Raw genomic sequence first — 24,585 nt, 5'->3', positions numbered from 1 at the left:
TATTTTCCCTCCCCTTTCCCCCTCCCATTTTTCCTCTGTTTTCCCCCCATTTCCCCCATTTTTCTCCATTACCCCTCCCTTTTTCCCATTTTCCCCTCTCGTTTTTTCCCCATTTCTCCCCTCTGTTTTCCCCTCAATTTTCCCCCTGTTTTTCTCATTTTTTCTCCCATTTCCCCTCCCATTTCCCCCTCCCATTTTCCCCCATTTTTCCTCTGTTTTCCCCCCATCTTTCTCCATTATCCCCTCTCATTTTTCCCCATATCCCCCCTCCGTTTTCCCTCCATTTCCCTGTTTTTCTTCATTTTTCCTCCGTTTTTCCTCCAGTTTTTTCCCGTTTTCCCCCATTTCCCCCAATTTCACTCATTTTTCCCCCAATTTCACTCATTTTCTCCTCATTTTCACCGTTTTCCCCCATTTCCCCCAATTTCACTCATTTTCTCCTCATTTTCCCCATTTTTTCCCCATTTTCCCCCTCAGTTTTTCCTCAGTTTCCCCCCATTTTCCCCTCAGTTTCCCTCTGGTTTTCCCCCCATTTTTCCTTCATTTTGCCCCCGTTTTTCCTCACTTTTCCTCCGTTTTTCCTCCAGTTTTTTCCCGTTTTCCCCCATTTTCCCCAATTTCACTCATTTTCTCCTCATTTTCACCGTTTTTTTCCCCATTTTTGCCCCCGTTTCCAGCGCCTGGAGCGCTGTGTTGGCGTCGTCTCCTCCCTGACCAGCGGGCTCTCGGAGCGCGAGGCCAACGACGCCCTCAACGCCCACGTGAGTCTGGGGATTTATCGGGGAAAAAATGGGAATTTTGTACTGGGAAAACGGGAATTTGTCACGGGAAGTGGGAATTTATTCATGGGGAAACGGGGGTTTGTCGTGGGAAATGGGGATTGTGATGGGAAATGGGGATCGTCAGGGAAAATTGGGAATTTTATCATGGAAAAAATGGGGATTTGTCATGGAAAAATGGGGATTCTTCAGGGAAAATTGGGAATTTATTCCTGGGAAAAATGGGGATTTGTCAGGGAAAAATGGGGATTTGTTCATGGAAAAAATGGGGATTTTTCATGGAAAAATGGGAATTTAATCATGGAAAAAAATGGGGATTTGTCATGGAAAAATGGGGAGTCTTCAGGGAAAATTGGGAATTTATTCGTGGAAAAAATGGGGATTTGTCATAGAAAAGTGGGGATTTGTCCTGGGAATTTATCCTGGAAAATGGGGATTTTATCATGGAGATTGGGAGAAATGACAAAAATCGGGAATTTGTCCTGGGAATGGGGAATTTCCTCATGGGAAATGGGGACTGGGGATTCATCGTGGAAAAATGGGGATTTTATCTGGGAAAAAATGGGAATTATTCATGGAAAAATGGGAATTTATTCATGGAAGAATGGGGGTTTGTCATGGAAAAATGGGGATTCTTCAGGGAAAATTGGGAATTTGTTCCTGGAAAAAATGGGGATTTGGCATGGAAAAATGGGAATTCTATCATGGGAAATGGGGATTTGTCCTGGGAATTTTATCGTGGGGATTGGGAGAAATGAGGAAAATTGGGAATTTCCTCATGGAATCGGGAATTTCCTGCTGGAAATGGGGATTTGTCCTGGGAATGGGGAATTCCTGGTGGGAATTGGGGATTTTATCATGGGAAATGGGGATTTGTCATGGAAAAATGGGAATTTCTGCTGGGAAATGGGAGAAATAAGGAAAATTGAAATTTCTTCATGGGAATTGGGGATTCCATTCCGGAATTGGGAATTCCCTGCTGGGAAACTGGGATTTGGGAACAGGAAATTAGGAACTGGGATTTGAGAATTGGGATTTGGGAACTCACCTGGAATTTTTTGGAATATTTTTGGGAATTTTCCCCTCCCCAGATCTGCAAAGGGACCCCCCAGCACGAGGAGATTTGCCTGGGGCTCTTCACCCTGGTCCTGACAGAGCCAGCCCAGGCCCAGAAGGTGAGGGGGAAACTGGGGAAAAACTGGAAAATCTGGGAATTATTTGGGGGAAATTTAGGAACTTTCCTGGCTGGAATTCCCTGGGAATATTCCAGAATCTCTGTGGGATAAAAAACAGGGAGTGAGGCTCCTTCCTAACCCCAGGAATTGCTTGGGTTTGGGCTGGGACCCTTCCAGGACCCAAATCTGCACCAGGGACCCCAAAATCTGCCCAAAATGCCCCAAAATGCCCCAAAATCTGCCCCAGCCCCCCCCTCAGTGTGCCCAGCTGGGCCCAGCTGCTCTTCCTCCTCCTCCTCCTCCTCCCAGCTGTCCCTGCCCTCATTAGCAGCCTCATTAATCACTGTCGTGTTAATTAAACATGGCAGAAATGGAGGAATTCAGGGAATTCACGATGAGTTTTCCATGGAATTTCCTGGATTTTCCCCCCAAAATCCTTGGATTTTCCATCCATTCCTGGGCCGGTTTTTTTCCCAAAAAAATCCCTGAATTTTCCATAAGTTTTCCAATTTTTTCCCCATTTTTTCCCCTCAGTGTTACCGGGACCTGGCCCTGGTCAGCAGGGATGGGATGAACATCGTCCTCAACAAGATCAACCACATCCTGATGGAGAAGTACCTGAAGCTGCAGGACACCTGCAGGACACAGGTCAGGGGTCTTCACCTGCAATTCTCCTGCCACACCTGGGACTGTGGGTCCCACCTGGAATCTCCTGTCCCACCCAAAATCTCCTGTCCCCACCCAAAATCTCCTGGCCCACCTGGAACCTTGTGTCCTACCTGGATTTCCCTGGAGTCTCCTGTCCCACCTGTTCCACCCAAAATTTCGTGTCCCATCTTGAATTTCCTGGCACCTCCTGTCCCACCCAACATCTCCTGTCCTACCTGGAATCTCCTGTCCCACCTGGCACCTTCTGTCCCACCTGGAATTCTCCTGTCCATCCTGTCCCACCTGGCACCTTCTGTCCCACCTGTCCCACCTGGAATCTCCTGTCCTACCTGGAATCTCCTGTCCTACCTGGACTCTTCTGTCCCACCTGGAATCTTTTGTCCTACTCAAAATCTCCTGTCCCACCTGGAATCTCCTGGCCCATCTGAATTTTTCTGCCCCACCTGGAGCCTCCTGTTCCTCCTGTCCCACCCAAAACCTCATGTTCTACCTGGAACCTTTTGTCCCACCCAAAATTTCGTGTCCCACCCAGCATCTCCTCTTCCACCTGAAATCTTCTGTCCCACACAGATTTTCGTGTCCCACCTGGCACCTCCTGTCCCACCTGTCCCACCCAGCATCTCCTGGACTCTCCTGTCCCACCTGGAACGTTGTGTCCTACCCGGAATTTCCTGTCCCTACTTGCATCTCCTGTCCCACCTGGACTTTTCTGTCCCACCCAAAATCTCCTGTCCCACCTGGAATGTTGTGTCCCACCCCAAAATCTCCTGTTCTACCTGGGAGCCTCTACCTGTCCCATCCAAAATCTCCTGTCCCATCCAAAATCTCCTGTCCCAGCTGGGATGTCGTGTCCCACCCAGCATCTCCTGTCCCTCTTGTCCCACCTGCCATCTCCTGTCCCACCTTCAGTCTCCTGGGATCTTGTGTCCCACCTGGACCTTTCTGTCCCACTTGCAGGGGAGCAGGGAGGGCTTGGGGACCTCCCTGAGGGGTGGGACTGGGGGTCCTGGGGTGGGGTTGGGGAGTTTGGGGGTGCCCGGGGGTCTCGGAACCCCTCGATTTCCATGTTCAGCTGCTGTGGCTGGGATTGGGGTCCTGGGGGGTTTGGGGCTCTCCCTGAGGGGTGGGATTGAGAGGTTTGGGGTCTCTGGGGGTCCCTGACCCCCCAGTTTCTGTGCTCAGCTCCTGTGGGTGGGTTTGGGGGGTCCCTGGGGGTCCCTGACCCCCCCATTTCCCTGCCCAGCTGCTGTGGCTGCTGCGGGAGCTGGTGAAGAGCGGCGTGCTGGGAGCCGATGGGGTGTGCATGACCTTCATGAAACAGATTGCAGGTGAGCTGGGAATGGCTGGGAATCCTTGGGATGTGAACTGGGAGTGCTGGGAATGGTGGGGAATCCCTCAGGATTCGAGCCAGGAATCTCTCAGGACCTGAGCTGAGAAATCCCCCAAATCTGAGCTGGGAAATCCTGAGGATTTGAGCTGAGAATGCCTCAGGATCTGGGCTGGGAGATCCCTCAGGATCTGAGCTGGGAATTGCTGGGAATCCTCAGGATCTGAACTGGGAATCCTCAGGATCTGAGCTGGGAAATCCTGAGGATTTGAGCTGGGAATTCTCAGGATCTGAGCAGGGAATGCCCCAGGATCTGAACCAGGAATCAGATCGGGATCAGCTGGGAATCCCTGATCGGGATCTGAGCCAGGAATCCCTCAGGATTTGAGCTGGGAATGCCCCGGATCTGAGCTGGGAAATCCCTCAGGATCTGAGCTGAGAATCCCCAGGATCTGAGCTGGGAATGCCCCAGGATCTGAGCTGGGAAATCCCTCAGGATCTGAGCTGAGAACCCTCAGGATCTGGGCTGGGAACCCCTCAGGATCTGAGCTGGGAATTGCTGGGAATTCTTGGGATATGAGTCAGGAATTGCTGGGAATCCTCAGGTTTTGAGCTGGGAATTCTTGGGATCATTCCTGGCCGGCAGCTCCCGGGACAAGCAGGGGGATGGGAGGAGGAGGAGGAGGAGGAGGTTCCTCCATCCATCCATCATCCATCCATCCATCCCTGGGGGATTCCCGGGATCCCCGCCCCGCTCCCGCCTTTCCGGAGCCTCTTCCGTGTTCCCGGGGCCGAACGGGGATTGTGTCCCTGGGAAATGAATGCCGGGAGGGAGAAATGGGAAAAGCACTAAAAAAGGAGCCTTGGAAAAGGTTCCTGGGAAAGGAATCCCTGGAAAATGCAGGCCTGGAAAGGCCCCGGTGTCCCCTGGGTCCCCTCCTGCCCTGCAGGGCCCCTCTGGCTCTCACTGCCTGCCCTTCACTGCCACCCATTGTCTGCACCTGCTGGTTCTCCCTGCTTTTCCCTGGTTTTTACCTGATTTTTCCCTGCTTTTTCCCATGGTTTTCCCAGGTTCTCCCTGCTCTCCATGGGGAACCTCCCTGGGATCACAGGGATGGGAGCAGGCAGCTCCCAAATCCCCCAGCTCCCAAATCCCACTACTCAATTCTAGCTCCAAAATCCCTCTGTTCCAAATCCCAGCTCCCAAATCCCCCTGTTCCATCCCAAATCCCCCAGCTCCCAAATCCCTCTGTTCCATATCCCAGCTCCCAGATCCCAGCTCCCAAATCCCAGCTCCCAGATCCCCTCTCCTCCTCCACCCCAGTTATTTTTTCCCTGCTGTTTTCCCAGGTGGGGGACGTCACTGCCAAGAACATCTGGCTGGCAGAGAACGTTCTGGAAATCCTGACAGAGCAGAGGTAACCGCAGTGCCCTTCCCACCTTCCCAAAAAGTCCCTAAATCCCCTGGACACCCCTAAATAATCCCCTGGACACCCCTAAATCCCCCAAACACCCCTAAATCCCCCGAACACCCCCAGGGCTGAGGAGCAGCCGTGGCTCTGGCCCAGCATCCCGGCGATGTTCCCTTCCCCAATTTCCTGAGCTTTTCCTTTGGGAGCAGCAGCCTGGAGTTGATTGCCCCCAAAATTTCCTGTGTTTGGGCAGCTGGGAACTGCATCCCATTGTCCTGGAGGCAGGGAATTCCTGGATTCAGGATTGCCCAGGCTGGAGCAGCAGGGAATTCCCTGAATCCCAGCTTCTATCCAGCTGCTTTTGGCCTGGGGCTGTTTTTTCCTGGGATTGTTTTATCTGAGATTTCTTTTTTCTGTTTTTTTTTTTTTTTTTTTTTCCTGGATTGTTTTGTTTTTCCTGGGATTCAGAGGCAGCAGGAGCCACCTGGGACACCCCAGGGCTGGGCTGGATTTTCCAGTGTTTGTCAATTCTGTGTTCATCACCAGTATATTTATCAATTAATATCTGTATAATTTAATATATTTATTGTTTGTTATCTTTATTAATTAATACATTTCCCAATTATTAATTAACATCTTTTAATGATGCCCTGGCTGGTGTTTCCAGGTGATACCAACCCAGTCCCACCATTGCTGCTGGTGTCCCCTTCCCACAAAGATATCAGTTTATATCTTTAAAATTTGTTATCTTTATTAATTAACACATTCCCCAATTAATGCATTTATTAATGAATAAATTAATTAATTTATTAATTATTTATTGGCCTTTTTGGATAGCCTGGGTGATGATTCCTGTGACACCAACCCCGTCCCCCCTTTGCCTCTTGCTCCATTCCCGCTGTTCCCTCCCCACACCCCAATCCCACAGAGAAATACCTTTATTATTCATTATCTTTATTAATTAACACATTCCTTAATTAATTAATTAATTAATTAACTATTCAATCACCTTTATTGATGCCCTGGCTGATGGTTCCAGGTGACACCAACCCCGTGCCCCCTTTGCCGTTTGCACCGTTCCCGCTGTTCCCTTCCCACACCCCAATCCCACAAAGATATCATTTAATATTTTTATCAATTAACACACTCCTCAGTTAATACATTTATTTATTTATTTATTATTTAATTACGTTTTTGGGCAGCCTGGACAATGGTTCCAGACGACACCAACCCCGTTCCCCCTTTCCCCCTCGCCCCATTCCCGCTGTTCCCTCCCCGTGCCCCAATCCCCCAGGATCCCCTGTAGCCCCCTCCCCTTTTGGGGCTGATTTGGGGCGGGTTTGGGGCTGATTTGGGTTTTTTTGCAGGGAGTGGGTTCTGAAGAGCAGCCTGCTGGTGGCCATGGCCGTGTACACGTACCTGAGGCTGATCGTGGATCACCACGGCACGGCCGCGCTGCAGGCGCTGCGCCAGAAGGAGGTGGAGTTCTGCGTGTGCCTGCTGAGAGAAAGGGTGAGGTTGGGGTTATATGGGATTGGGATTGGGGTTGGGATGGGATTGGGGATTGGGGTTGGGATGGGATTGGGATTGGGATTGGAGTTCTGCGTGTGCCTGCTGAGAGAAAGGGTGAGTGTGGGATTGGGGTTATATGGGATTGGGATTGGGGTTATATGGGATTGGGATTGGAGTTCTGCGTGTGCCTGCTGAGAGAAAGGGTGAGGTTGGGATTATATGGGATTGGGATTGGGGTTGGGATGGGATTGGGATTGGGGTTGGGATGGGATTGGGATTGGGATTGGAGTTCTGCGTGTGCCTGCTGAGAGAAAGGGTGAGGTTGGGATTATTTGGGATTGGGATTGGGGTTGGGATGGGATTGGGATTGGGATTGGAGTTCTGCGTGTGCCTGCTGAGAGAAAGGGTGAGATTGGGATTGGGATTGTATGGGATTGGGATTGGGGTTGAGTTTGGATTGGGGTGGGATTGGAGTTCTGCGTGTGCCTGCTCAGGGGAGAGGGTGAGTGTTTATATGGGATTTTGGGATTGGGATTGGGATTGGAGTTCTGTGTGTGTCTGCTCAGGGAGAGGCTGAGTTTGGGATTGGGATTATGGGATTGGGGTTGGGATGGGATTGGATTGGATTTGGATTGGAGTTCTGTGTGTGCCTGCTCGGGAGAGGGTGAGCGATTGTATGGGGTTGTGGGATTATATGGGGTTGGGATGGCATTGGATTGGGATTGGGATTGGATCGATTTCCTGGATCGTTCTATGATATTTCATGGATTGTTTCATGGGATTTCCATGGATTCTTTCATGGGATGTTCATGGATTGTTTAATGGATTTTCCTGCATTATTTCATGGCATTCCCATGGATTATTCTATGGCATTTCCATGAGTTATTCCACTGAATCCCCCTTTTCCCCCAGTTCATGAATTGTTCCATGGAATTTTCCTGGATTGTTTCATGGCATTTCCATGAATTATTTCATTGAATTTCCCCCTTTTTTCCCAGTTAATGGATTGTTTCATGGCATTTTCCTGGATTACTTAATGGCATTTTCATGGATTATTTAACGGTATTTTCATGGACTATTCCATGGGATTTTCAAGGCTTGTTTAATGTGATTTTCCTGTATTTTTCCGTGGTATTTTCCTGCATTGTTCCATGGTGTTTCCATGAATTATCTCCATGGAATTCCCCCTTTTCCCCCCAGTTCATGGACTGTTTCATGATCGGCCGGGACCTGGTGCGGCTGCTGCAGAACGTGGCTCGGATCCCCGAGTTTGAGCAGCTCTGGAAGGACATCCTGCACAACCCGCAGGTGCTCAGCCCCCAGTTCACAGGTACAGCCTGAGCATCCCCTCTTTTCCATGGATTCCTCAATTCTGGGCCTTTCCAGGGATTTTCCAATGCATTTTTTATTGACAGGGTGACAAAAGTGCCTTTTCTGTCCCAGGTGTGCTGCAGCTGCTGCAGTCCAGGACCTCCCGCAAGTTCCTGGCGTGTCGCCTCACGCCCGACATGGAGACCAAGCTGCTCTTCATGACCTCCAGGGTAAAAACCCCCTGGATCCCAAATTCCTGATGGGTTCCTTCCCAAATTCCCCCTGCGTTCCCAAATTTAACCTGGGTTTTGTCCTACATTGCTGATGGTTTCCCAAATTCCTGATGGGTTCCTTCCCAAATTCCTGATGGATTCCCAAATTCCACCTGGATCTCAAATTCCTGATGGGTTCCTTCCCAAATTCCTGATGGGTTCCTTCCCAAATTCCTGATGGATTCCCAAATTCCACCTGGATCTCAAATTCCTGATGGGTTCCCAAATTCCTGATGGGTTCCCTCCTAAATCCCCCCCTAGCTCAGGGTCCTGCTTGTCCCCACTGCCAGTCCTGTCCTGTGTCCCAATCCCCTGTCCCATGTCCCATCGCTGTCCATGTCTCCATGTCCCTGTGGCTGTCCCCCATGTCCCCAGGTGTGTCCCCATGTCCCCAGGTGCGCTTTGGGCAGCAGAAGCGCTACCAGGACTGGTTCCAGCAGCAGTACCTGTCCCCAACCATGTCCCATCGCTGTCCATGTCTCCATGTCCCCTGTGGCTGTCCCCATGTCCCCCATCCATGTCTCCATGTCCCATACCTGTCCCATGTCCCCAGGTGTGTCCCCAGGTGTGTCCCCATGTCTCCAGGTGCTGTTTGGGCAGCAAGAAGAGTTACCAGGACTGGTTCCAGCAGCAGTACCTGTCCCCAGCCATGTCCCATGTCCCATCGCTGTCCATGTCTCCATGTCCCTGTGGCTGTCCCCATGTCCCCATCCATGTCCCCATGTCCCATCCCTGTCCCCAGCAGTGTCCCCATGTCCCCAGGTGTGTCCCCAGCAGTGTCCCCCCTGTCCCCAGGTGCGCTTTTGGGCAGCAGAAGCGCTACCAGGACTGGTTCCAGCGGCAGTACCTGCCCCCATCCATGTCCCCCATGTCCCATACCTGTCCCCAGCAGTGTCCCCATGTCCCTGTGGCTGTCCCCAGCAGTGTCCCCCTGTCCCCAGGTGCGCTTTGGGCAGCAGAAGCGCTACCAGGACTGGTTCCAGAGGCAGTACCTGTCCACCCCTGACAGCCAGTCCCTGCGCTGCGACCTGATCCGCTACATCTGCGGCGTGGTGCACCCGTCCAACGAGGTGCTGAGCTCGGACATCCTGCCCCGCTGGGCCATCATCGGCTGGCTGCTCACCACCTGCACGGTGAGAACCCCAAAAACGGGGTGCAGGGGGGCTGGGAGAACCCCAAAAATGGGGTACAGGGTGGGAGAAACCCCAAAAATGGGCTGGGAGAACCCCAAAAATGGGTACAGGGTGGGAAAAATCCCAAAAATGGGCACAGAGCCATCATCGGCTGGCTGCTCACCACCTGCACGGTGAGAACCCCAAAAACGGGGTACAGGGGGTTGGAGAGAACCCCAAAAATGGGGTACAGGGTGGGAGAAACCCCGAAATGGGCTACAGGGCCATCATCGGCTGGCTGCTCACCACCTGCACGGTCAGAGCCCCAAAATGAGCATGGGATGGGTTGGGGGAGCCCAAAAATGGGGTACAGGGGGATGAGAGAACCCAAAAATGGGTACAGGGCCATCATCGGCTGGCTGCTCACCACCTGCACGGATAGAACCCCAAAAACGGGGGTACAGGGTGGGAGAAACCCCAAAAATGGGCTGGGAGAGCCAAAAAATGGGGTACAGGGTGGGAAAAATCCCAAAATGGGCTGGGAGAACCCAAAAATGATGTATGGGGTTAGGGTTTTGGGGAGAAACCCCAAAATGGGGTACAGGGCCATCATCGGCTGGCTGCTCACCACGTGCACAGTGAGAACCCCAAAATGGGGTGAGAGAACCAAAAAATTGGGTACAGGGTGGGAAAAACCCCAAAATGGGCTGGGAGAACCCAAAAATGGGGTACAGGGTGGGAAAAACCCCAAAAATGGGCTGGGAGAACCAAAAATGGGGTACAGGGAGGGCTGGGAATGGGAACATCCCAAAAACAGGAGCAGGAGCATCTCAAAAAGGGATCTTGGTGGGATCTCGGGGGGTTCTTGGTGGGATCTCAAGGAATCTTGAAGGAATCTTGGAGGGATCTCAGGGGCTTCTTGGTGGAATCTCAAGGGGTTTTTAGAGGGATCTCAGGGGGTTCATGGTGGGTCTCAGGGGGTTCTTGGAGGGATCCTGGTGGGATCTCAGCATGGTGTTGATGGGATATTTTGGGGTTTTTGGTCTCGTGCAGTCCAACGTCGCCGCCTCCAACGCCAAGCTGGCTCTGTTCTATGACTGGCTCTTCTTCAACCCCGAGAAGGACAGCATCATGAACATCGGTGCGTGGGGCCTGCCGGGGTGGGATCCAGGGCATCCAGCTTGGGATGGAATCCATGACATGTTCCTTGGATGGGACCCATGGGGATCCACCTTGGGACGGGATCCTGGGATGAGATCCATGAGATGTTCCTGGGGTGGGGATCCTGGTCAGGGATCCATGGAGATCCACCTTGGGCTGGGATCCTGGCAGTTCCTGGGGTGGAATCCATGGAGGATCTGCCTTGGGATGGGATCCATGAGATGTTCCTGAGGATGGATCCATGAGGTGTTCTTGGGCTTGGATCCTGAGGATTGGATCCACGGGATGAGATCCATGGGATGTTCCTGGGGTTGGATCTACCTTGGAATGGGATTCATGAGATGTTCCTGGGTTGGATCCATGGGGATGAGATCCATGAGATGTTCCTGGGGTGAGATCCCCAGGGATCTGCCTTGGGATGGGATCCATGGGATGTTCCTGGGGTGAAATCCATGGGGATCCACCTTGGGATGGGATTCTGGGCAGTCCCTGGGATGGGATCCAAGAGAAGTTTCTGGCATAGGATGCATGGGACGTTCCTGGGGTTTTTGGGGTCCAGGAGCAGGGATTTGGGGTTTTTGGGGTCCAGGAGCAGGGATTTGAGGTTTTTTGGGGTCTCACCCATTGTCTCCCCCAGAACCTGCCATCCTGGTCATGCACCACTCCATGAAACCCCCACCCGGCCATCACGGCCACGCTGCTGGACTTCATGTGCAGGGTGAGGAATCCTTCTTCTCCAGAAATCCCCCAAAAAATCCCCCCCCCCCAAAAAATCCCCCAAAAAATCCGTTTAAAAAAATCCCAAAAAAATTTACAAAAAAAAAAAAAAAAAAAATCCCCCCAAAAAATTAAACAAAAAATCTCCCAAAAAAACCCCAAAAATCTCTCAGAAAAATCCCATCAACAAACCCTCCCCCAAAAAAATTTTTAAAAATCCCCAAAAAATAAAAAAAAATCCCCCCAAAAATCCCTCAAAAAAATTCCCCCAAAAAATCCCCCTCCAAAAAAAACCCCCAAAAATCCCTAAAAAAATTTAAAAAATTGCCAAAAAAATCCCCCCAAAAAACCCTAAAAAATTAAAAGAAAAATAATCCCCCCTCCAAAAAATCCCCCAAGAAATCCCCATAAAAATAAAAAAGAAAAATCCCCATAAAAATCCCCAAAAAACCCCCAAAAATTCACAAAAAAAATCCCCCCAAAAATCCCCAATAATTTTTCTCTAACATTTCCTCTCTCCCTCCCTGTTTTTCCCAGATCATTCCCAACTTTTACCCCCCTCTGGAGGCGCACGTCCGCCAGGGCGTCTTCAACTCCCTCACGCACATCGTGGAGAAGCGAGTCCTGGCGTAAGAAATTCCCAGATTGCCCAAATTTCCCTGAATTTCCCTCAATTTCCAGCTGCTCCCGACTGCCCTGGGCCTCTGCTGGAGCTCTGGGGTTAAAATTTGGGATCAGAAGGGTTGGAGCGGGGGTGATCCATGGGGGAAAAGGGATGGGGAAGAGAAAATTTGGGATTTTTCAGCCCAATTTTCCAGCCCCTTGTCCCATTCCCATGTTCAGGTGAGGGGATCCCAAAAACCATGAGGGAAAAGGTGATGGGGGGAAAAGAGGAATTTGGGATTTTTTTTAGGGAATTCCAGCCTCTTTTCCCATTCCCATTTTCTGGTGGCACAGTTGAGGGGATCCCAAAAACCATGAGGGAAAAGGGATTGGGGGAAAAGAGAAAATTTGGGATTTTTCAGCCCAATTTTCCATCCCCTTTTCCCATTCCCATGTTCAGGTGAGGGGGATCCCAAAGATCATGAGGGAAAAGGGATGAGGGGAAAAGAGAAAATTGGGATTTTCCAGGAAAATTTCCCCATTTCCCATTGAGGGGATCCCAATGGCCATGAGGGAAAAGAGAAAAATTGGGATTTTCCAGGAATTCCTTCCCAGTTGGGATCAGGCCCCATCCCAGCTCTGGCTGATCCAAATTCAGGTGAAATTTTCCCAATTCAGGTGAAATTTTCCCAAATTTAGGTGAAATTTTCCCAAATTTAGGTGAAATTTTCCCAAATTTAGGTGAAATTTTCCCAATTTTCCCCTTCCAGGCACCTGGCCCCGCTTTTTGACAACCCCAAACTGACAAGAGCTCCGGGCAATGCTGAGGGAGAAATTTCCAGAATTCTGCAGCTCCCCCTCGCCCCCCATGGAAGGTTGGAATGAAAATGGGAATTTTGGGAATTAAATTGGATTTTTGGGAGTTAAATTGGTATTTTTGAGGAGTTATATTGAGATTTGGGGATTTAAATTTGGGAATTAAATGGGAATTTTGGGGGATTAAATTGGGGTTTTGGGGATTAAATTGGGGAATTAAATTGGGAATTGGGGGGAATTAAATGGGAATTTTGGGGGATTAAATGGGGATTTTTTGGGAGTCAAACCGGGATTTTAGGGGATTAATTAAATTGGGATTTTTTGGGGAGTTAAATTGGGATTTTTGGGGAGTTAATAAAATTGGGATTTTGGGGGATTAAATTGGGATTTTGGTGGATTAAATTGGGGAATTAAATTGGGGATTAAATTAGGGAATTAAATTGGGATTTTTGGGAATTAAATTTGGATTTTTAGGGATTAAATTGGGGATTAAATTGGGATTTTTGGGGAATTAAATGGGGATTTTTAGGTATTGAATTGGGGGTTTTTGGTACAGTGAAAATCGAGGAGCCCGTTGCCATGGAGATGGAGAATCACCTGGAGAAGGATGACGGTTGCTATGACAACGCCGAGGCCGCCTTCAGTGACGATGAGGAGGAGCTGAGCAGCAAAGGGGGTGAGGGAGGCCCTGGGGCTGCCCAGGGACACACACACAGGGCACAACAGGCTCCAGAATTCCCAAAAACCCAAAAACCAGGAGGTGATCCCGGTGGAGATCCCAGATTCCCTCTGCAGGAGCTGATTCCCAAAAATCAGGACCTGATCCCCAAATCCCAGGTGGTGATTTCCAAACATCGGGAGCTGATTCCCAAATTATTCCAAAAGTCAGGAGCAGATCCTACTGGAGATCCCAGATTTCTCCTGCAGGAGTTGATTCCCAAATCCCAGCAGCTGATCCCACTGGGAAATCCCAGATTCCCAAATCCCAGCAGCTGATCCCACTGGGAAATCCCAAATTCCCAAATCCCAGCAGCTGATCCCACTGGGAAATCCCAGATTCCCAAATCCCAGCAGCTGATCCTGGTGGAGATTCCCAGATTCCCAAATCCCAGCAGCTGATCCCACTGGGAAATCCCAGATTCCCAAATCCCAGCAGCTGATCCCACTGGGAAATCCCAGATTCCCAAATCCCAGCAGCTGATCCCACTGGGAAATCCCAGATTCCCAAATCCCAGCAGCTGATCCTGGTGGAGATTCCCAGATTCCCAAATCCCAGCAGCTGATTCCCAAAAATCAGGAGCTGATCCCACTGGGAAATCCCAGATTTCCCCTGCAGGAGCTGATTCCCAAAAAATCAGGAGCAGATGCCACTGGAGATCCCAGATTTCCTCTGCTAGTTGGCTCTGCAGGAGCTGATTCCCAAATCCCAGAAGGTGATTCCCAAATTATTCCAAAAATCAGGAGCTGATCCCATTGGAGATGCCAGATTTCCTCCTCCAGGAGCTGATTCCCAAATCCCAGGGGCACATTCCCACATCCATGGTTCTGGATCCGTGCCCACAACATTTGTTCCCTTTCCTGGGCTGTTCCCAGGAGCTCAGAGCATTTTTCCACCCAAATTCCCTCTGGAGCCATTCCCAGCCTCGCTGGTCCAGATCCCTGTGGAATTCCCACTGTTCCAGGGGGTTTGGGGCACAGGATGGAGCCTGGGAACCTCAGAACCCCATTCCCAAATTTTGTGTCCTTGGAGACACCTGGGGAACGTTGGAGCATCAGATTTGGGAATCCCTATACCAGATTTTGCCCCCTTGGAGATTCCCAAAATCCCAGGATTTTAGGGAATGTTGGAGGGTCGGATTTGGGAATGGGACTGAGCAGGGATCACAGTCCCGGACATTCCCAGCCCTGGCTCCAGGGCAGGAGGATCCAGGACAGGGATTGCTGGGGAGGAGGAGAATCCCAGGGAATTCCTGCTGGAATCCCAGGGAATTCCTGCTGGAATCCCAGGGAATCCCTGGTTTCAGGCAAGAAGAGGGAGTTCCGGTTCCATCCCATCAAGGAATCCATCGTGGAGGAGCCCGTGGACATCACCCCATTCCTGGAGCAGCTGGACGAGTCCCTGAGGGACAAAGTGCTGCAGCTGCAGAAGGGCAGGTGGGGTCAATCCCATCCAGTCCCAATCCCATATTTCCATTCCCATCCCATCCAATCCCCTTCCCATTCCCAAACCCACTCCATTCCCAATCCCATTCCCATCGTATTTCCATTCCATTCCATTCCCAATCTCATTCCTATTCCCATCCCAATCCCATTCACTCTCCCACTCCAATTCCCAGTCCCATTTCCAATTCCATTCCCATCCCCACTCCCATCCCATTTCCATTCCCATTCCCAATCCCTTCCCATCCCAATCCCATTCCCATCCCATCCCAATCTCCATCCCAATCCTATTCCCATCCCCAATCCCATTCCCATTCCTATCCCATCCCAATCTCCATCACAATCCTATTCCCATCCCACTCCCAATTCCATTCCCATTCCATTCCCATTCCCATCCCCATTCCCATCCCATTCCCAATCCGCTTCCCATCCCATTCCCATTCCTATTCCCGTTCTCATTTCTGGATCCCCAGTACTCCCAGTGTTCCCAGTGCTCCCAGTAAGGGCTTTGTTCCTGTCCCTGCAGTGACACGGAGGCGCAGTGCGAGGTCATGCAGGAGATCGTGGATCAGGTCCTGGAGGTAACGGAGCCACGCTGGGATCTGGGATCCATTTTGGGGAGAATCCGGGATCTGTCCTGGGTGGGATCTGGAATTAATCCTGGGGGGCATCTGGGATCTGTCATGGGTGGGATCTGGAATTAATCCTAGGGGGGACATCTGGGATCTGTCATGGGTGGGGTTTGGGATCCATCCCTGGCAGGGTCTGGGATCCATCCCAGCTGGGATTTGGGATTCATCGTGGGCGAGATCTGGGATCCATCCCTGGCAGTGATTTGGGATCCCTGGTGCTGGAACCCCTCCAGAGCAGCCTGGGATCCGTTCCTGTGCCCCCTCCCTGTGCCAGGATCCGTTCCTGTGCCCCCTCCCCGTGCCAGGATCCATTCCTGTGCCCCCTCCCCGTGCCAGGATCCATTCCCCTGTGCCAGGATCAGTCCCTGTGCCCTTTCCCCGTGCCAGGGTCCATCCCTGACCTCCCTCCCTCCCTCCCTGCCAGGAGGATTTTGACTCGGAGCAGCTCTCGGTGCTCGCCTCGTGCCTGCAGGAGCTCTTCAAGGCCCATTTCCGCGGGGAGGTGCTGCCGGAGGAGATCACAGAGGAGTAAGGGCTGGGAAAACTCCGAGAGGGATCCAGGGCTGTTCCTGGGCTCCCAATGGGATCCAGGGCTGTTCCTGTGCCATTCCTGGGAAATCCACAGGGATCCAGGGCTGTTCCCATTCCTGGGAAATCCTGGAGGGATCCAGGGCTGTTCCTGGGATCCCAGCGGGGTCCAGGGCTGTTCCTGTGCCATTCCTGGGAAAACTGAGTGGGATCCAGGGCTGTTCCCATTCCTGGGAAATCCTGGAGGGATCCAGGGCTGTTTCTTTGTCATTCCTGGGAAACCCAGAGGGATCCAGGGCTGTTCCTGGGCTCCCAACGGGATCCAGGGCTGTTCCTTTGTCATTCCTGGGGAAACCCAGAGGGATCCAGGGCTGTTCTTGGGCTCCCAATGGGGTCCAGGGCTGTTCCCATTCCCAGGAACATCCAGAGGGATCCAGGGCTGTTCCTGTGCCATTTCCTGGGAAAACCCAGAGGAATTCAGGGCTGTTCCTCTCCCATTTCCTGGAAAATCCAGAGGGACCCAGGGCTGTTCCCCAGGGCTGTTCCTGTCCCATTTCCTGGGAAAACCCAGAGGAATTCAGGGTTGTTCCCATTCCTGGGAAATCCTGGAGGGATCCAGGACTGCTCCTGCGACATTCCTGGGAAAACTGAGTGAGATCCAGGGCTGTTCCTATTTCTTGGAAAACCAAAGGAGATCCAGGACTGTTCCTGTCCCATTTCCTGGGGAATCCTGGGCTGTTCCCCAGGGCTGTTCCTCTGTCATTCCCGGGAGCTCAGAGTGTCCGTCCGTCTGTCCCCAGGTCCCTGGAGGAGTCCGTGGGGAAGCCCCTGTACCTGATATTCCGGTAGGTCCCTTTCAAACCCTCAGAATTCCCGGCCTCCCATCCCATTCCTGGTGGGAAAGCTGGGGATTTTGGGGTTTTTTGGGGGTTTTTGGTCCCCGTTATCCCGGTGACATTCCCGCTGTCCCCAAGGAACCTGTGCCAGATGCAGGAGGACAACAGCGGCTTCTCGCTGCTGCTGGACCTGCTCTCGGAGCTCTACCAGAAGCAGCCCAAGATCGGATATCACCTGCTCTACTACCTGAGGGCCAGGTGAGGCCACGCCCTGCGCTGGCTCCGCCCCCTCAGATGGGCCACGCCCTGCTGACTCCCCCCTCAGATGGGCCACGCCCTGCTCTGACTCCTCCCCCGCAGATGGGCCACGCCCTGCTCTGACTCCTCCCCCTCAGATGGGCCACGCCCTGCTCTGACTCCTCCCCCTCAGATGGGCCACGCCCTGCTCTGACTCCTCCCCCTCAGATGGGCCACACTCTGCGCTGGCTCCTCCCCCGCAGATGGGCCACGCCCTGTGCTGGCTCCACCCCCTCAGATGGGCCACACCCTGTCTGACTCCTCCCCCTCAGATGGGCCACGCCCTGCTCTGACTCCTCCCCTTCTGATGGGCCACGCCCTGCTCTGACTCCTCCCTCTCTCCTGTGACTCCTCCCCTTCATCTGGGCCACGCCCTCTTACCTGTGCCCCTCCCCTGCCTGTGCCTGTCCCTGGTGATGGCACGGGCCAGGTGTGTGCCAGCTGTGTGCCAGCAGTGCCAGGTGTGTGCCAGGTGTGCCATGTGTGTCCCAGCTATGTCAGGTGTGTGTCAGTTGTGTCACCTGTGTGCCAGCAGTACCAGGTGTGTGCCAGGTGTGCCAGGTGCTCTCTGTCCCCAGCAAGGCGGCGCTGGGCAGGATGGCGCTCTGTGGGTGTGTGAGCTGTGCCAGGTGTGTGCCAGGTGTGCCCAGGTGCCAAGTGTGCCAGGTGCTCTCTGTCCCCAGCAAGGCGGCGCTGGGCAGGATGGCGCTCTACGAGTCCTTTGCCCAGGCCACGCAGCTGGGCGAGCTGCACACGTGCCTCATGATGGACATGAAGGCGTGCCAGGAGGACGACGTGCGCCTGCTCTGCTTCCTCACGCCCTCCATCTACACCGAGGTGAGCCCTCACCTGCCCGGGTGTGCCCCGAGTGCCATCCCAGGGGTGCCCCGAGTGCCAGGGATCCCCGAAATCCCATTCCTGGTGTGCCCAAAGTCCCATTCTGGGTGTTCCCCGAGTCCTGTTCCTGTTGTGCCCAAAATCCCATCCCAGGTGTGCCCCGGGTCCCGTCCCAGGTGTGCTGCAGCAGAGAATCCCAAAAATTCTCTCCAAATCCAGAGAGTCCCTAAAATTCTCTCTAAATGCAGGAACCCGCAGCCCTGGAACGTGCAGCTGGATCCCTGCCCTTCCTTGGGATCCATCCCAGAGCAGGATCCCACTGTTCCTGTGCTGATCCCAAATCCAGGATCCCACTGTTCCTGTGCTGATCCCAAATCCAGGATCCATTCCAGGGCAGGATCCCACTGTTTTCCACACTGATCCCAAATCCAGGATCCATCCAGGGCAGAATCCCATTGTTCCCTGTACTGATCCCAAATCCAGGATCCATCCCAGGCTGTTCCCTACACTGATCCCAAATCCAGGATCCATTCCAGGGCAGGATCCCACTGTTTTCCACACTGATCCCAAATCCAGGATCCATCCAGGGCAGGATCCCATTGTTCCCTGTGCTGATCCCAAATCCAGGATCCATTCCAGGGCAGGATCCCATTGTTCCCTGTGCTGATCCCAAATCCAGGATCCATTCCACATCCCGTCCCTCTCCGTGGCGCCACCGTCCCCCCCTTTGGCTCCTGCCCTGATTGATTTTGTGTTTCCTGCGGGAGCAGAGCCAGGAAAAGGGAAAAAAAAACGGGAATTCCGGGAATTCCAGAGCCCTGGCTCACGGCTGCCCCCCGAGGGAAACTTTTGGGATTTTGGGACGGCTCTCCCTGCCGGGATTTGGGATTTTGTGCATTCCCAGTTTGGGTTTTTTCATTCCCAGTTTGATTTTGTTCATTCCCAGTTTCCAGATGAGACCCTGAGGAGCGGGGAGCTGCTGAACATGATCGTGGCTGTCATCGACTCCTTCCAGGTGAGGGGGATCCTTCCTTCCCTTTTCTGGGGAATTTAACCCCAAAATGAGCCATCCATGACCCCAATCCTGGGGAATTTAACTCCAAAATGAGCCATCCATGACCCCAATCCTGGGAAATTTAACCCCAAAATGAGCCATCCATGGCCCCAATCCTGGGAAATTTAACTCCAAAATGAGCCATCCATGACCCCAAACCTGGGGAATTTAACCCCAAAATGAGCCATCCATGACCCCAAACCTGGGGAATTTAACCCCAAAATGAGCCATCCATGGCCCCAAACCTGGGGAATTTAACCCCAAAATGAGCCATCCATGACCCCAAACCTGGGGAATTTAACCCCAAAATGAGCCATCCATGGCCCCAAACCTGGGGAATTTAACCCCAAAATGAGCCATCCATGGCCCCAAACCTGGGGAATTTAACCCCAAAATGAGCCATCCATGACCCCAATCCTGGGGAATTTAACTCCAAAATGAGCCATCCATGACCCCAAACCTGGGGAATTTAACCCCAAAATGAGCCATCCATGACCCCAATCCTGGGGAATTTAACCCCAAAATGAGCCATCCATGCCCTCAATCCTTGGTGTAAGGAGCCCCTAAATCCCCTGGTCCAAAGGTCGATCCCAAGGAATCTCCTGCAGAGCCATTTCCTGGGCAATCAGCGCTAATTACCCCTAATTACCCCTAATGTGCCCCTTATGGTTCTGCCTGGCCTGGAATTTGCTGGGAGAACCCAAAAATTCCCGGGGGCACCTCTGGAATGTCACCCCCTGACCCCATTCCCTGTCCCACCCCAGCTCCAGGAGCTCGTGTGCCACGTGATGATGGGAAACCTCGTCATGTTCCGCAAGGATTCCGTGCTGAACATCCTCAGTGAGTGGGATGGGAATGGGAATGGGGTTGGGAGCAGCAGGGATTGGGAATTGGAGTGGGAGTGGGAATGGGAAATGGGAGGGGAAATGGGAATGGGATGGGAATGGGGATGGGATTGGGAATGGGAATGGGAAAGGGAGTGGGATTGGGAATTGGAGTGGGAGTGGGAAATGGGAGAGGGAATGAAATTGGGATTGGGAAATGGGATTGGGAATGGGAGAGGGAGAGGAAATGGGAATGGGGATTGGGAAATGGGAATGGGAAAGGGAAAGGGAATGGGATTGGTATTGGGAATGGGAAAGGGAGTGGGAATGGGATTAGGATGGGAATGGGAACAGAAATGGGAGAGGGAATAGGAGTGGGAATGGGAATTGCAGTGGGAATGGGAATGAGGATGGAAATAGGAAGGAACAGGTCCTGGGCAGCCCCCAAGCCCTGCCCCAAATCCAGGCCTGGCCCTTTCCAGAGGGAGATCCCTGCCCGGGGCTGCATTCCCAGCTGGCATTACAGGGTCACTGCCCCGGGCAGATCTGCGATTGATCCCTGTGCCCCCAGGGGTGCCAGGCAGGGCAAAATCCCAAAATCGGCTCCACAGCCACTCTGTGGAGTCCCTCGGTGTTCCCAGGGCAAATCCAGCTTTGGGGATAAGCCTGTTAATTAATTAGGGAGCCTCGTTAGCCCTGCCCCCACAGCCCCTTCCTGGGACAGGGCTCTGTCCCCATTGCCAGGGCCTGGAGGGGTGGGGGGACCCCGGGCAGGTTTGGGGGTCCCCAGAGCTGGGGAAGGGGCTGGCGCAGATCCCTGTTAACCCCATTGTGCCATTGTCCCTGTTATCCATCCCCATTATCCCCATTGTCCCACTGTCCCCATTATCCCATTGTCCCTGTTATCCATCCCCATTATTCCTGTTAACCCCATTGTCCCCCTTATCCATCCCCATTATCCATTGTCCCCATTTTCCATCCCTGTTATCCCCATTATCCCATTGTCCCCATTATCCATCCCCATTATTCCTGTCAACTCCATTTTTATTTGGGGTTTATTGTCCCTGTTATCCCCATTATCCCATTGTCCCTGTTATCCATCCCCATTATTCCCTGTTAACCCCATTGTCCCCATTATCCATCCCCATTATCCCATTGTCCCCATTATCCCATTGTCCCCATTATCCATCCCCATTATTCCTGTCAACTCCATTTTATTGGGGTTTATTGTCCCTGTTACCCATTGTCCCATTGTCCCCGTTCTCCCTGTTGTCCATCCCTGTCCCTCTGTCCCCTCCATCCCCCTGTCCCTTCTGTCTCTCTGTCCCTCTGTCCCCTCTGCCCCCTGTCCCCCCTGTCCCTCTGTCCCCTCCATCCTCCCTGTCCCCTTTGTCCCCCTGTCCCTCTGTCCTCTCCGTCCCTCTGTCCTTCTGTGCCTCTGTGCCTCTGTCCTGCTGTCCCCCTGTCCCGTTGTCCCCCCTGTCCCCCTGTCCGTCTGTCCCTGTGCGCAGTTCAGAGCCTGGACTGGAGACCTTTGAGCAGTACTGCACCTGGCAGCTGTTCCTGGCCCACAACATCCCCCTGGAGACCATCATCCCCATCCTGCAGCACCTCAAGTACAAGGGTGAGCTGGGGACACCTTGGGGACATTTTTTGGGGACATTCCTGGGGATGTATTTTTGGGGACATTGCTGGGGACATTCCCATGGGGGACATTGCCACCCTCCTTCCCCTTTCAGAGCACCCCGAGGCCCTGTCCTGCCTCCTGCTGCAGCTGCGCAGGGAAAAGTGAGTCTGGGGGGGACACTGAGGGCATCTGGGGACAATGAGAGGTTCCAGGGGACACTGAGGGGATCTGGCGGGGCAGTGCAAGGATTTGGGGAACACTGAAGGGATTTGGGGACACCAAGGGGCAGACACTGAGGGGATTTGGGGGGGCACTGAGGGGATTTGGGGACATCAAGGAGCCACAGGGGGGCACTAAAGGGATTTGGGGACACTGAGAGGATTTGGGGACACTGAGAGGGGGACACTGAAGGGATTTGGGGACACTGAGGGGTTCCAAGGGACACTGAGAGGATTTGGGAGGGCACTGAGGGGATTGGGGGACACCAAGGGGGGCATTGAGGGGATTTGGGGGCATTGAGGGGATTTGGGGGACACTGAGAGGTTCCAGGGGACACTGAGGGGATTTGGGGACATTTAGAAGTTCCAGGGGACACCAAGGGGATTTGGGGACACTGAGTGAACTGGGGGACACTGAGGGGATTTGGGGGGCACTAAAGGGATTTGGGGAACCTGGGGGGGTGCCTCCTGAGGGTCTGGGGTGTCTCCTGGGACTCTGGGGGTTCTCCTGGTGCTCCAGGTGTGTCCCCCAGCCTTCCCCACCCCGTTTGTGCAGGCCCAGTGAGGAGATGGTGAAGATGGTGCTGAGCCGGCCGTGCCACCCCGAGGACCAGTTCACCACCAGCATCCTGCGGCACTGGGGGCTGCGGCACGACGACCTCCTGGGCGAGCACATCAAGGCCCTGCTGATCAAAAACAACAGCCTGCCCCGCAAACGGCAGAGGTCTGAGCCTGGAAATTCCCTTCCCAAAGAATTGGGGTGCTGTTTGTCCCCTGCAAACGGCAGAGGTGTGGCAATTCTGACCCTGGAAATTCCCTTCCCAAAGAATTGGGGTGCTGTTTGTCCCCTGCAAACGGCAGAGGTCTGGCAGTTCTGACCCTGGAAATGCCCTTCCCAAAGAATTAGGGTGCTGTTTGTCCCCTGCAAACGGCAGAGGTCTGGGGGTCCTGGGACTGGGAGTCCCTTCCTGAAGAATTGAGGGGGGTGTTGTCCCCTGTACCCCATTCCCACAGAATTCCCACCCTAAAGAATTGGTTTTTCTTCCCTGCCCCAAAAAAGACAGAAGTCTGGGGGTTCTGGCCCTAGGAATTCCCTCCCTAAAGAACTGGGGTGGTTTATCTCACCTGTACCCCATTCCCTCCCTAAGGAATTGGGGTGTTTTTTCTCCTCTCTACCCCATTCCCACAGAATTCTCTCCCTAAAGAGTTGGGGTGGTTTTTATCACCTTTACCACATTCCCACCCTGAGGATTCAGGGGTTTTTTCCTCCCCTGCCCCAGAAACGCCAGAGGTCTGGGTGTTCCAGGGGTCCTGGAAGTGGGAATTCCCTCCCTGAGGAGTTGGGGGTTTTATCACCTGTACCCCATTCCCACAGAATTCCCACCCTAAGGAATTTCAGGTTTTCTCCCCTGCCTCAAAAGTGCCAGAGGTCTGGAATCTGTCCCTGGGGGTCTCCTCCCCATTTTTGGCCTCTCCTCCCCATTTGTAATTTCTCACCCCATTTTTTGGTGTCTCCTCCCCATTTTTAGTTTCTCACCCCCATTTTTTAGTTTCCCACCCCATTATTTAATTTCTCACGCCATTTCCTGCCCTCCTCTCCCGCAGCCTCCGCAGCTCCAGCAGCAAACTGGCCCAGCTCACCCTGGAGCAGATCCTGGAGCACCTGGACAACCTCAGGCTCAACCTCACCAACACCAAGCACAACTGTGGGTCCCTCCCCACACCCTGAGCTGTTCCATTTGGGTCTGGGGTCCCTCCCTGCCCTGACCCTCCCCATTTCCCCCCCCCAGTTTTCAGCCAGACCCCGATCCTGCAGGCGCTGCAGCACGTCCAGGCCAGCTGCGACGAAGCTCACAAAATGAAGTGAGACCCCTCCCCACACATTTCCCTCCCCTCCTAAAGACCACAGACCCCCCCCTGAGCCCCTCTGGTGCCCCCCCAGGTTCTCGGATCTCTTCTCCCTGGCTGAGGAATACGAGGATTCCTCCAGCAAACCCCCCAAGAGCCGCCGCAAGGCCACGGCCCTGGCCAGCCCCCGCAGCCGCAAAAACGCGGCACAGCCCCAAAACAACGAGGAGGAGTCCGGCTCCAGCAGCGCCTCGGTGAGACCCCCGCCCTCCCCGAGACCCCCTGAGACCCTCAAGGGGTCCCCAAATCCCGTGTGACCCCCACCACCATGTCCCTGCAGGAGGAGGAGGACACCAAACCCAAACCGGCCAAGAGGAAAAGGAAAGGTTCCTCTGCTGTGGGGTCTGACAGTGACTGAGGGGTGGGACCCCCCCGGGACCCCTCCCCACCACAGGGAACCCCCCCCAGGACCCCCCTTTCCATGGGGAACCCCCCAGGACCCCCCAAACCAGTGCCAGCAAAACCCCAAGCTTGGGGTCCCCATCATTCCCTTCACCCCCTTTTCACTATATGGGGAGGGGTCTCTGCCCCCCCACCCCAGGACCCCCCTATGTGGGTGGGGGTCCCCCCAAGTGGACAAAGGGGGGAAGCCCCAGCCCCATTTTCCTCCAGAACTGTAAATAAAGGGTGGAACCGAGTGGCTGCTCCAGGATGATTTGGGGAGGGGGAGCTGGGGGGGTCCTGGGGGTGGGGAGGGGCAGGAGAATTTGGGGAGGGGTCCTGCCCCCCCCCATGAGCGTTTTTAAGTGTTTTTAAGAAAAGCAGCAATAAAAACTTTCCTGTTTTGTACTGAATGGA

The 24,585-nt window shown here is 53.4% G+C and overlaps 1 protein-coding gene across 1 annotated transcript; it reads left to right on the top strand.

Moving 5' to 3' along the window:
• Positions 1-676: 676 nt before the first annotated feature.
• LOC134429235 (integrator complex subunit 3-like) lies at positions 677-24,424 on the top strand. Its single transcript, XM_063176356.1, is given in 32 exon segments — positions 677-761; positions 1,871-1,954; positions 2,489-2,602; positions 3,867-3,954; positions 5,305-5,368; positions 6,730-6,874; positions 8,075-8,204; positions 8,318-8,415; positions 9,399-9,590; positions 10,623-10,710; positions 11,368-11,402; positions 11,404-11,448; positions 11,985-12,076; positions 12,821-12,853; positions 12,855-12,925; positions 13,423-13,542; positions 14,891-15,020; positions 15,553-15,607; positions 16,083-16,186; positions 16,987-17,031; positions 17,161-17,280; positions 18,003-18,156; positions 19,103-19,171; positions 19,975-20,050; positions 21,546-21,560; positions 21,563-21,658; positions 21,774-21,822; positions 22,436-22,603; positions 23,485-23,585; positions 23,670-23,742; positions 23,822-23,981; positions 24,068-24,424. Coding segments are annotated over 30 exon segments (2,772 nt in total). The 5' UTR covers positions 677-761; positions 1,871-1,954; positions 2,489-2,524; the 3' UTR covers positions 24,146-24,424.
• Positions 24,425-24,585: the final 161 nt, after the last annotated feature.

Source organism: Melospiza melodia, chromosome 25 (assembly GCF_035770615.1).
Source record: "Melospiza melodia melodia isolate bMelMel2 chromosome 25, bMelMel2.pri, whole genome shotgun sequence".
Lineage (NCBI taxonomy): Eukaryota > Metazoa > Chordata > Aves > Passeriformes > Passerellidae > Melospiza > Melospiza melodia.
Note: the sequence above shows the minus strand (reverse complement) of the source record. Positions and strands in the feature narration are given on the sequence as shown.